This window comes from Capricornis sumatraensis, chromosome 13 (genome assembly GCF_032405125.1).
Source record: "Capricornis sumatraensis isolate serow.1 chromosome 13, serow.2, whole genome shotgun sequence".
NCBI classification, from domain to species: Eukaryota; Metazoa; Chordata; class Mammalia; order Artiodactyla; family Bovidae; genus Capricornis; species Capricornis sumatraensis.
Window position 1 is genome coordinate 3126213 of NC_091081.1, and position 12960 is coordinate 3139172.

The 12960-nt window shown below is 36.6% G+C and overlaps 1 protein-coding gene across 2 annotated transcripts in view; it reads left to right on the forward strand.

Moving 5' to 3' along the window:
- Positions 1-12960, forward strand: part of SENP6 (SUMO specific peptidase 6) — a 127326-nt gene that overhangs the window by 32916 nt on the left and 81450 nt on the right. For both annotated transcript variants that reach the window (XM_068985055.1, XM_068985056.1), the window contains exons 2-3: positions 521-614; positions 2523-2583. In XM_068985055.1, the coding sequence (XP_068841156.1) occupies positions 521-614; positions 2523-2583 (155 nt within the window). The remainder of the gene's footprint in view (positions 1-520; positions 615-2522; positions 2584-12960) is intronic.

Here is a 12960-nt window from a genome sequence, read left to right on the forward strand (position 1 = left end):
TTCTAGTTGTTTATGGCTTTAGGATATTTCAGGCATGCATTTATATGATTTTAATCTCATAGTTAAGCATGTTTGGTGTTCTTATTTGGAGAGGTTTGTTGAACATTGAGCTCTCCCTGATTCTAACCCAAAAAACCTTGGTTTGTTTCTTTTAAAGGCTGGTGGTCTGGATTTAGTTCTCATTAATAAGGCGAGCAAATTATGTTACTAATTTCTAGAACCAGTGATCAAATATGGAGATACAGGGTTGATTTTTATGTATTTCATACATATTCATACATTCCTGTCCACATTTTTTATTATATTTTACTGAATTTGAGCTTTTTTCTATAGCACATTCACACATATGGTCAAGTGTATGAGCAGATTTTAATGTATTCTTTTTCTCTTAGAGACGGTAGGCAAAAGGCAAACAAATTAAAAGAAAATCTTGACTAAAAGAATTTGGCAAATGCTCAATTTTATTTTATATTGAATAGCTCTATTAATGAATACTTATCTGAGTTTGTTTTTATTTCAGCTTTGGCTAGATCAGAATCTAAAAGAGATGGAGGTTTTAAAAATAATTGGAGCTTTGATCATGGAGAAGAAAGTGAAGGAGATACAGATAAAGAGTAAGAACTTTTTTTACCCCCTCAGATATTTTATAAGAATGAAACTTTTCATTAGAAAAACAATTTATATTCCATGGAAATATTTTTAAAAGTATGATATTCTTAGAAAATATTGACTTACAGTAGCATTAAGGAAAGAAAAAGCAATTGTTTTATTGGTAAATAATTATGTGGTTATATTTCTTCATCTTTTGCAATGTATAAATATGTACATATTGTAAAGGTAATCTTATAATTAAAAGTTGACCATATTGTGGATTTCCTATTAAAGACATTATTTTTTTTTAATATGGCACTCTGTTCAGGTAGTGATAAGAAAAGCCACCATTTACCAGGAGTGAATGAACCCAGATTACGATTCCTGAAGTTTGTTAGAAAGTTTAGTGTCTACCTTTGCAGCTGAAACTCCCCCCAACCCCCCACTCCATCCCCAACCATGTTCATCATGGATTGCTACCAGAGAAAGTAGAAACCCTATAAATGCTAAACACAGGTGTTGACCCAGACAGAAGTTAAGTGAAGCGTTCATTATACTCTGTTAATGTACTTGGAGTGACTGCTGTAAATTTTTAAATGGCTTTCATACAACTTTTTGAATATCATGAGATTTGTATTACAAATTTAGCATTGCTATTAGTTTCTTGGTTATTGATCTGGTTTCTGCTGGCCAGAACAAATAGCAAATTAAGAGACACAAAAATATATACACTTAAGTTCTACCAAAACTGCAAGTATTTTTTAGAAATTTTATGCAAGAAGTCTTTCAGAGTATATTGGCTAAGTATTGTAGGTTCTTTTCTTCTGTCTGGGCAACAGCTCCATTCATCATTACCGCTTTACGTGCCTTCACCAGTGAGATGCTGAATTTGAAGTTAAGTTTTATTTGAAGGAGAACTTTGAACCAGTAAGTTTCTCACTCAAAATTGGCATTTTATGGTCTTCTTTCTATTTCTGATTATTTTTTATTATAGATGTTTGTTACTTAGGTGTTGTTTTGACAAATCGGCATTAAATCAGAAATTGAGTAGACCACCTTTAAATGTTAAGAAATATACCACTTTTTAAACATTTCTGTAAAATGTTTGTCGGAGAGCATTTAAAAAGTTGTATACAAGCAATATTGAAACATTTTACATCTTTATTATAATAACTAAGATTTTAGCTAAAAACAGTTTAGCATAGTTGTCTTCAGGATTTATTTTTACTTTATTTGATAGAATATTTGTCATGTATAAAAATGTGTCTTTTAAGGTGCTCCCTGTTCTATATGCTTCATTTATAAATTACAGTTGGTTTATCATTGTGTTCAGATTAACATGAACTGTTAATAGATACATCATTCTGGCTTTTTAGACTCTGAGGTCCATAATTCTCAGTGAAGGTTTGATATTTCTCAGAATGGTAGAGGTATAACAATTTTATTGGGTTAATACCGTTGAAATTACTTTTTTTCAATCAACTAAGATTTTCTTAACAGTATGTTTCTTTACTTCCGTTTTGAGTCCTTTCCCCCTAATTTAAAATCCAAGACAGAAAGGAAGAATGAGTGAAAGTAGATGAAATCTATAGTCAAGATGAAAACAAAAGCTATGTGTTCATTTATGGCAGAGGTCAGTAAACAATGGCAGTGGGCCCAGTGTGGGCCATCATTGGATTTTGCTATAGTTTTCTTGGAGCACAGCCACACGTTTAGTCTGTGGCTGCTTTCATACTTCAGTTGCAAAGCAAGGATGAGTGGTGGCTTCAGAGGCCATATGGCTTGCAAAATTCTAAAATATTTAGTCTCTGGCCCTTTACAGAAAGTTTGCTGATCTCTGTATTAGGTGAACAAGGAGAATAAAACTTCTGAATTTAATATATGAGTTGTAATTGTCACTTAAGATTTTTTTCCCCTTATTTTCTATGTAGTGAGGCAAATCTACTCAGTGTAGATGAAGATGAGGATTCTGAAACCTCAAAAGGAAAAAAGGCAAGTGTTACTTTTTAATTTTTTTTTAGGTTATTACTAAAAACTAATACATCAGAAGATTTGTATTTTTGATTGCAAGTCCAAGCCACCCACTTTCCCATCCCAGAGGCAAATGGTATTCCTAGCTTCTTGTTTATCTCATCAGAAATATTTTATTTATCACAAAGAAAATCTGTATTCTTATCCCACTTTCTTACTCTTTCTCCACCAGTAGTATATTGTACACACTGTTTGTAATTTTACTTTGTAAAATTAATATCTCTTAAGAGACCAACCATAAGAGTCCATTAAAATCACCCTCATTCCTTTCAGTCTGAGAAGGCAGTGGCACCCCACTCCAGCACTCTTGCCTGGAAAATCCCATGGACAGAGGAGCCTGGTGGGCTGCGGTCCATGGGGTCGCTGAGAGTCGGGCACAACTGAGCGACTTAGCAGCAGCAGCGTTCTTTTCAGTAGGTGCATAGTGTTCCAGTGTATGATATACTGCTGTTATCCAACACCAACATATGGAAGGCTCCATCAGCCTTCTTCCCCCACTTAAAATAATGTTGCATAAACTAGCCTCTGTATGGGTTATTTTGCACATTTATCAGCATATCTGCAGGATTAATTGCTAGAAGTAGAGCTGCTGTATCAGGACAGGTACATTTCTAATTTTGTTAGACTTGATTTAGACTATCAGCAGCAATGTCCAAGCATGCCTGTTCCTCACACTTTTAACAGTATTATCATCCTTTTGATCTTTGCAATAAAAGATAGTATCCCAGTGTAGTCTTACTTAGTATTTCTTTTGAGTGTGGTTTGAATACCTCACTCATAATATGTATAGTCCATTTATTTCCCTTTTGATAATTGTTACTTGATATCTTTTGCCCATTTTTCCATTTGGTCTTTGGAATACTATTGATTTGTAGAAATTCTTTTTATGTTGAGTCTCAGACACATTTTCCCACATTTTTGACATCTCTGAAATCTAACTGGATGCCTCTTGTTGAGTTAAAAATGTTTTGTACATTAGTATAGACAATAATAATGTATCTTATAATGGTTTCTTAGATTTGACAAAATAATGGTATTTTAGAGAAACTAGCCAGCTGCTGTGATACTAATAATAGTTATTAGTAATTCAAACTAGTTTTTTTCCGCTAATTTTTTGTCTTCACTTTTGGTGGTTATTGCCTTGGAGAAAAGGTATTTTTTTAACATTGTCAAATACAGCACTATTTTTCTTTCATAGCTTTTGGGTTGAGTGTCTTTGTTCCTAATGATGTTAATTGAGTAACTTACTTGCTTTATCCTTTTAGACAAATAGTTTCACAATATCAATACAAATATAGTTGCTAATAAAATGATTTAAAGTCTTTTTATTTCCTTGTTGGTGGCATATCTCACTAGGTTTATCTACTAAAAATGTGTATTTAAATTACTGTGTTTTAAAAACACTTGAAATTATTTTTTCATGGTTTGTAATTCTACCAGTTGGGTGAGAGTTATGCTGATTTATTTATTTAAACTTTTTTTTGTTACTTTGAGGATACGCTTTTTAAAAAATGTTTTGAATTTAATGTATTTTATAATTACGCAAAAGATGTTTTCATGGTTCCAAAGTCAAATCTGCAAAGAAATTTTATTCAGAAAAGTCTAACTTTTGTCGTGATTCCCTCTTTTCCCTTCTCTCTTCTTACCCGTGGGTGACCTGCTTTAAATATTATATGGCTTAGCCTTCCGCCGTTGTTGTTGTTGTTGTTGTTGTTTTTTTTTTAACATTAGAATATGCCACCCTTCTTGAAGAAACTCTCAGCATTGTTTGGTTTTTTACTTGGTAGTGTAGTCTGTAAGATCACTCCATAGCAAAGTATTTTGATATCTTTATCATCTGTTTCATTGCTAGATAGGGGCTTCCCTCCTAGCTCAGTTGGCAATGCAGCAGACCCTGGTTTGATTCCTGGGCCAACCCAGAGAAGATCTTCCTGAGAAGATCTGCTGGAGAAAGGATAGGCTCTATGTTATTGCTACTTATTGCTATGTAGTAGTCCAGTGAATAGATGTACTAGAGATATTACAGATATTAGTTGAGAAGCAGAGGTTCTTCTCAGTCTAGGTTTTTGATTTGGGAGGTTTGGCTTGGCTGGTAAAGAATCCGCCTGCAATGTGGGAGACCTGGGTTCGATCCCTGGGTTGGGAAGAAGGGAAAGGCTACCCACTCCAGGATTCTGGCCTGGAGAATTCCATGGACTATATGTAGTCCATGGAGTTACAAAGAATCAGACGCAACTGAGCCACTTTCACTATTTTTTTTCTCTTGCAGATACGCTGCCCCACCTCCTTTTTTAAATAAAGTATTTGCCTTGTTACACATTTTTGAGGATGTACATGTTGATATTTTAAAAATAAAACTTAGACGATACTGTGTATCCTATGATCTCTAAAGATAGTTCAGATCTGATATTCATCATCATCTATTTTAAAAATACATGTACAACAAAATTGCAAATCAACTATATTTCAATTTTAAAAAACTTAAAAAGTATGTATGCCATCTCCTCTTTAACAGTTGGAAAATTCATATTGTGCTTTTTTCTTTCAGTCTTAGTTGAGGCCCATAGGATCTTTGGTCTTCATTGCTGCATGCTGGATCTTTAGTTGCGGCATGTGAACTCTTAGTTGCAGCTTGTGGGGTCTTGTTCCCTGACCACGGGTTAAACCTGGGCTCCCTGAGTTGTGAGTGTGGAGTCTTAGCCACTAGACCACCAGGGAAGTCCCTATATATGTATTTTAACTTCATATGATATATTTTTATGCAATTTAAAATATTTTAATTACTCTATCATACTTTATAAATATGTTTACTGAATAAAAAGATATATACATTTATTGAAATTTAATATTTAGTGATCTTGCCACTAAAAGTTGTTAAATATTCTTTTTTTTTACTAGATTAAATTATGTTTATAATTACTAATAAATGTGTAATTTATAATTGTTAAACCTATTCAGTTCAGTTCAGTCGCTCAGTCTTTGCAACCCCATGAATCGTAGCACGCCAGGCCTTCCTGTCCATCACCATCTCCTGGAGTTCACTCAGACTCACATCCATCGAGTCCGTGATGCCATCCAGCCATCTCATCCTCTGTCGTCCCCTTCTCCTCCTGCCCCCAGTCCCTCCCAGCATCAGAGTCTTTTCCAATGAGTCAAGTCTTCGCATGAGGTGGCCAAAGTACTGGAGTTTCAGCTTTAGCATCATTCCTTCCAAGAGTTATATTGGAAATGTATTTCTTAAAATGGATGGTGTTGCTGTTTTCTTCCCTTATTCGTTTAGTTTATGTTTCCATAAATATTAATTGCTGTGCTGTAACTTCCAACAGTAATTTTATGTTTTTTTTTAGATACAAGTGCTGAGAAATCTTGGTCACATAATAGATGGATCTAGTGATAATTGCTATAGCGTTTATCACTCAGTTCTTTCCTTTTGATTAAATGGCAGAAATCACATAGCAGAAACTTCCTTGGTGGTCCAGTCCTTCCAATGCAGGGATTCCCGGTCAGTCCCCAGTTGGAAAACTAAGACCCCACATAATGTGGGGCAGCTAACTAAGCCTGCGTGATGCAACAGAGAGCTTGTGTCATAACTACTGAGCCTGAATGCTCCAGAGGCTGCCAATTCCAGGATTCTACTGTAATCCTGTGCACTGCAGTGAAGAACCAGCACAGCCAAAAAAAAAAAAAAAATAGAAATCATATAGCAATGTAATGTAAGTTTGAAAGCTTAACATAATTTGTAATCCAGTCTTTAGATTTGTTGTCTTTCTGAATTTGGGGGAAATATATTAAAAAGGCTTTATCAGTACTTAATGTGTAGCTAGTAGTTATATTTGTTACTTCCTTTTGTTTTAACCAGATGATCTCAGAAATAACTGAAAATACTGGAATCTTGCTTGTTATTAATTGGCTTTTGCCCGTATGGTTTGTAAAATATTCTGTTTTTGTATATTTTCTTAAATTTTGGAACTGCATATTTAGTTCATGTGATCTATGGAAAATGCTTTCACATCACTTACTTGACAAGGCCATCAGTTAAATCAGATATATTATTGATCTGTAATAAGTAGGGTTTTTTTCTGTTTTTATTTCAAATATACATGTTAATTTCCCTCCTCATGATGATGTTTTACCATGGAATTCTAGTAGAAAAATACAGTCTTGGTTTTGACCTGAATTTTTTACCTGGTTGTAATAAATGTGTGCAAATTTCAACTTTTTGGGTGGGGTAGGGAGGGCTTTCTTTTCATTGTTCTCACATGATTTTTTTCCTTGGGGCAATGCTTTTCTTGATAATAACTAAAGTAGAGATATAAAGTCATTAAATGAAAATTTTCATCACTTTTGCTTTTCCATTTTACATTATATTAAATAGTTAAATTAAGAAAATCCTAAGTTGGTCCAGAATACTGTTTTTGACTATAGGTTCAGTTTTAACAGAAATATCTATAAAACAGGGAAAGATAGGAAACTCTACTATAGTGCCAAAAGAGGTTCCAGATACCAGTATTTACAAATGTTTTTTTCATGAGGTTTTTAGACTCAATACAGTAAGAATTATGTCTTTTGTAAAGTGGAAGAAGTTTACTGTGAAAGTGAAGATGGGAAAGGAGATATTATATGATGCCTTTTCTACAAATGCGTTTTAAATCAATTTTAAGAAAGTGTTAAAGTGGTTGTTGTTCAGTCACTAAGTCGTGTCCAAACTTTTTTGCCACTATGGACTGCAGCATGCCAGGCTTCCCTGCCCTTCACTATCTCCTGGAGTTTGCTCAAATTCATTGAGTGGGTGATGCCATCTGACCATCTTATCCTCTGTTGCCCCCTTTGCCTTCAATCTTACCTAGCATCAGGGTCTTTTCCAGTGAGTCAGTTCTTTGCATCAGGTGGCCAAAGTATTGGAGTGTCAGCTTCAGCATCAGTTCTTCCAGTGAATATTCAGGACTGATTTCCTTTAGGATGGACTGGTTTGATCTTGCTGTCCAGGGGATACTCAAGAGTCTTCTGTGGCACCACAGTTAAAAAGCAGCAGTTCTTTAGCGCCCAGCCTTGTTTATGGTCCAAGTCTTACATCTGTATATGACTACTGGAAAAAACAAAACTTTGACTGTACAGACCTTTGTTGGCAAAGTGATGTCTCTGCTTTTTAATATGCTGTCTAGGTTTGCATCACTTTCCTTCCAAGGAGCAAGCATCTTTTAATTTCATAGCTGCAGTTACTGTCTGCAGTTATTTTGGAGCCCAAGAAGATAAAGTCTTTCACTGTTTCCACTTTTTCTCCTTCTATTTTCCATGAAGTGATGGGATTGGATGCCATGATCTTCGTTTTTTGAATGCTGAGTTTTAAGCTAGCTTTTTCACTCTTCACTTTCATCAAGAAGCTCTTTAGTTCTTCTTCTCTTTCTGCCATAAGGGTGATGTCCTCTGCATATCTAGGGTTATTGATATTCCTTCCGGCAGTCTTGATTCCAGGTTGTGCTTCATCCAGTCTGGCATTTCGCATGATATGCTCTGCATATAAGTTAAATAAGCAGGATGACAACATACAGCCTTGTCGTACTCCTTTCCAAATTTGGAACCAACCAGTCCATTATTCCATGTCCAGTTCTAACTGTTGCTTCTTGATCTGCATACAGGTTTCTCAGGACACAGATAAGGTGGTCTGGTACTCCCATCTCTTTGAGAATTTTCCAGTTTGCTCGATCCACAGAGTCAAAGGCTTTAGTGTAGTCAGTGAAGCAGAAGTAGATGTTTTTCTTTCTCTGTGCGTCAATGGATATTGGCAGTTTAATCTCTGGTTTCTCTGCCGAGCCCATCTTGTAGAATTTCTCAGTTCATGTACTGCTGAAGCCTTGCTTTGAAGGATTTGAGCATTACCTTGCTAGTATGTGAACTGAGCCCAGTTGTACAGTAGGAGTTGATTTTCTTAAAATGATCCATATCTGTTGGTCCCTTAGAAAGTTTGTGTAAAAGAAAGTCTCTTTAATAATGTGGGTAATATATAGGTCCTTATGGGTCATTAGTTTAAACTAATGTAGCCCCTTTACTGTATTTGAAAATGAATGTAGAATTAGGAGAAAGCCTTTATTTTGGTTCAAAGTGTTTTAGTATTCTTCCCCTTCTCTTTCACAGAATAATCTCTTTGCCTTTGGGTTCCTGCAGTTTCATTGTGCCTCTTTATATAAAGGATGCATATTTTTTATTAATTCTGAAAAAATTTTGGTCATTATCTAGATATTGCCTTTCCTCATTTTTTCTGGAACTAATTTTACTAGGTATTATTAGACCATCTTTTTTTTATGACCTTTAATGTATATTTTATGTGTAAAAGAAAAAAGATAAAGGGCCAAAAAAAAAAAAAATCATTCCTGTACCGTATTCTATATAGTTTCCTCAGTTGTGTCTTCCAGTTCACTTTTATCTTCAGCCATACCTAATGTGCTGTTTAGTCATTTATTTTTCTTTTTTAAAAAACAAATTAAATATAATTTGTAGAACTATTGGTTCTCTTTTAAAATTTTATGTTTTTCATAGTGTCTTATTCTTTCTGCACTATTTGTTTCCATTTCGATTTTAAGAATTTCAGAACCTTTAACATATATTTTAATGTCTTTAATCATTTAATAGATTCATTTATGCTGTCTTATTTTCTGAAATTCCTAGATGCTAAATTTCCTGAATACTTTTTTTTTTAATTGTCGTGATGTGCAGTAAGCTTGGGTGGAAGACACATGTTGGTAACTTTTGCACATTTAGCAGTCCCAATGAAATAATCGTGTAGCAAAATATGTATTGTTAACAGTATTCTAGATGATGGAGAGCAAAACAGACAAGTTTCTTATTCCGGTGGAGCTTATATTCTGGTAACTGGATGCTTATTAGTTATTAATGATTAATGTTAAAATACAAGGATTAGTAGACCAAGACTCACAGGCCAAATCTGGCCCACAGCCTATGGCCTATGAATTAGAGTGCGTGTGTGCGTGTTCAGTTGGTCAGTCGCGTCTCACTCTTTGCAACCCTATTGACTGTAACTTGCCAGACTCTTCTGTCCATGGAATTTCCCAGGCAAGAATGCTGGAGTGGGTTGCCGTTTCCTCCTCTAGGGGATCTTCCTGAACCAGGGATCAAACCTGGGTCTCCCACATTGCAGACAGATTCTTTACCACTCAGCCATCAGGGAAGCCCATATTAAAGCAGTTAGAATATCAGATTTTAGGTCTGCATATAACTATAGGATGGTTGTGAGAATTCTGAGACTTTGTAATCCACCTAGGGCTTTTCATGTGGACTCTTTGCGACCTGTGAACTGTGCCCGCTAGCCTCCTCTTTCCATGGGATTCTCCAGGCAAAAATACTGGAGTGGGTTGCCATGCTCTCCTCCAGGGGATCTTGCAGACCCAGGAATCAAACCCACGTCTCTTACCATCTCTGCACTGGCAAGTGGGTTCTTTGCCACTAGTGCCACCTGGAAACTGAGGGTTAGAGGGGAAGGAAAATTAAAGTTTTGGGGGGGCCTTTAGACTGAATTGGGGCTTCCTGCATAGCCCAGTTGGTAAAGAATCTTCCTGCAATGCAGAAGACCCTGGTTCGATTCCTGGCTCGGGAAGATCTCCTGGAGAAAGGCTAGACTACCCACTCCAGTATTCTGGCCTGGAGAATTCCATGGACTGTATAGTATAGTCCATGGGTTGCAGAGTCACACAGGACTGAGCAACTTTCACTTTGACTTTTAGACTGAATAATAGTAGTACTCTAATCCATGAGATGGTCATAAATGGCTCGAACTTTACTTGTTTACACCTTTTCTCCCAATAATTTGATGTAGATTACCAAGAATATGAGTAAAATGAAAGAAAATAAAAATTATTTATTACATAAAGAAAAGTAGATGTGCTATGCATCTGAAATAATTTATATGTTGTATTTTAATTCAACAGATATCTCTAAATTTTTTGGCGGCTTTAATTGTGTACTGTAGGTTTGTAACTGTGTGAGAAGAGAATCTTTTACAAATTTACACCCTGTGATTCTCCTATGGGGTGACATTCCCCCTGCCCCCACCCCCTGCAAGCTACTTTCTAAGTGTAACAGATAGTAAGGGCCCTTTCCTAAGGCAATTTAACAATACACTAAATGTTTTTCATGAGTCATCTGCAAAACTGAAAGTACTATTTGTCTTATTGCTGACTGTATATAGCTTTTGATAGTAACCTGTTGGTTGCAGAATTGGGAAATTTAAGAATTTGTCTTATGCAAATCTTGCTTTAATGATGAACTTTGAGTTGTCTATTGCTGTGCCTAAATATTTTCTTAAAAAGGAAATTTAAAAATGTTTTAGCACTTAGTCAAGAGATATGGTTGAATTTGCTAAGTGCCTGTATATTGACTAAGATAATTTTTTATCTCTAGGATTAGCTTTCTACATTTATTAACATGTAAAGAAATTTTTATTCCTTTGATTTTGAGATGTTATGATTTTCAGTGTTATCTTGGAATAACATAGCTTGGGTTTGTTTCTTCTGGTTAAGAATTAATATCTATAATCATATTTCCATAATTTATAGTATTTATATTTCTGCAAAATGAAGTGAAGTGAAAGTTGATAAGTCATGTCTGACTCTTTATCACCCCATGGACTGTAGCCTGCCAGGCTCCTCTGTCCATGGAGTCTCCAGGCAGCAACACTGGAGTGGGTAGCCATTCCCTTCTCCAGGGGGTCTTCCCAACCCAGGAATCAAACCCAGGTCTCCTGCATTGCAGGTAGATTCTTTACCATCTGAGTCACTAGGGAAGCCCACATTTCTGCAAGTAACACTATAAAAAATTCCTTATATGCAGTGTGGTATGGGAAAGCATAGAGTTTGTTGTCAGGTCAATACTTTGTTCAGATCCATTTAACTAGTTTAGGCAAGTTAGTTTGCTTTCTAAGCTCAGTGATCTTTAATAACCTAGGAACAGAGTTCCCATAAAATTCACGTGATACATGGTGAAGAGATTTTGTTGGAGAAAGAGAACTGAAGTGGGAAATTTGAGCATATTAATCCTGTCATTCAGTTCAGTAGTGTCAAGTAATTTGCCTGATGTTTTAGGTGTAGCTTCTGAATCCCAGTCTGAAGAACTACTGAAATGTATAAATATGCAAATGAAGTGAGATATTGAGTATATCATAATTATCATAATGCCTATCTATGTGTGCGTGCGCGCTCTGTTGTGTCTGACTCTTTGAGACCCTGTGGGCTGTAGCTCAGAAGGTTCCTCTGTCCATGGGGTTATCCCAGGAAGAATACTGGAGTGGGTTGCCATTTCCCCCTCCAAGGGATCTTCCTGAACCCAAGGATCGAACCCACATCTCCTCAGTTTCCGGCATTGGCAGCAGATTATTTACCACTGAGCCACCACCTCAGAAGCCAAATGCCATAAGCAGTCATTTATTTGTTGTAATTATCTGTATATGGAGGGGTGAAATTAAATGGTTAGTCTATAATGGGAATGTCTCAATTTTTTTTGGCATGTGCACACTGCTGTATTTATTTATTTTCGGCTGTGCTGGGTCTTCATTGCTGCACAGGGCCTTTCTCTAGTTGCGGTGAGTGAGGGCCACTCTTCATTGAGGTGCACAGGCTTGTCACTGCAGTGACTTCTCTAGTTGCTGAGCACAGGCTCTAGGCACACGGATACGGTAGTTGCAGCACATAGGCTTAGTAGTTGCCACTGCTCTAGGGCCTGCAGGCTTCAGCATTTGTGACTCAGAGGCTCATTAGCTGTGTAGTCCCCTTTTCAGCAGTATCTGTGAAACCTGGGGACTTGTTAGAAATGCATATTCTCTGGCTCATCCCAAACCTACTCAATCAGAATAAACTGTAAGGGTTGGACACAGCAGTTTGTTTTAACAAACCATCCAGGTAATTCATCTAGATTTACTCTAAAATCTAAACTTGAACTGGAGATTGAGATGAATGGAAGCTGGATTTATAGTTGTGATTCACCCTTGCTGTTGCTGCTGCTAAGTCGCTTCAGTCGTGTCCAACTCTGTGAGACCCCATAAATGGCAGCCCACCAGGCTCCCCTGTCCCTGGGATTCTCCAGGCAAGAACACTGGAGTGGGTTGCCATTTCCTTCTCCAGTGCATGAAAGTGAAAAGTAAAAGTGAAGTCACTCAGTCGTGTCCGACTCTTCGCGACCCCATGGACTGCAGCCCACCCGGCTCCTCCATCCATGGGATTTTCCAGGCAAGAGTACTGGAGTGGGGTGCCATTGCTTTCTCCGAATTCACCCTTACTCATATATCCTCATTCAGATTTTGAGGTGTTTTAAGAAGCAGTCCATACTTAGTGG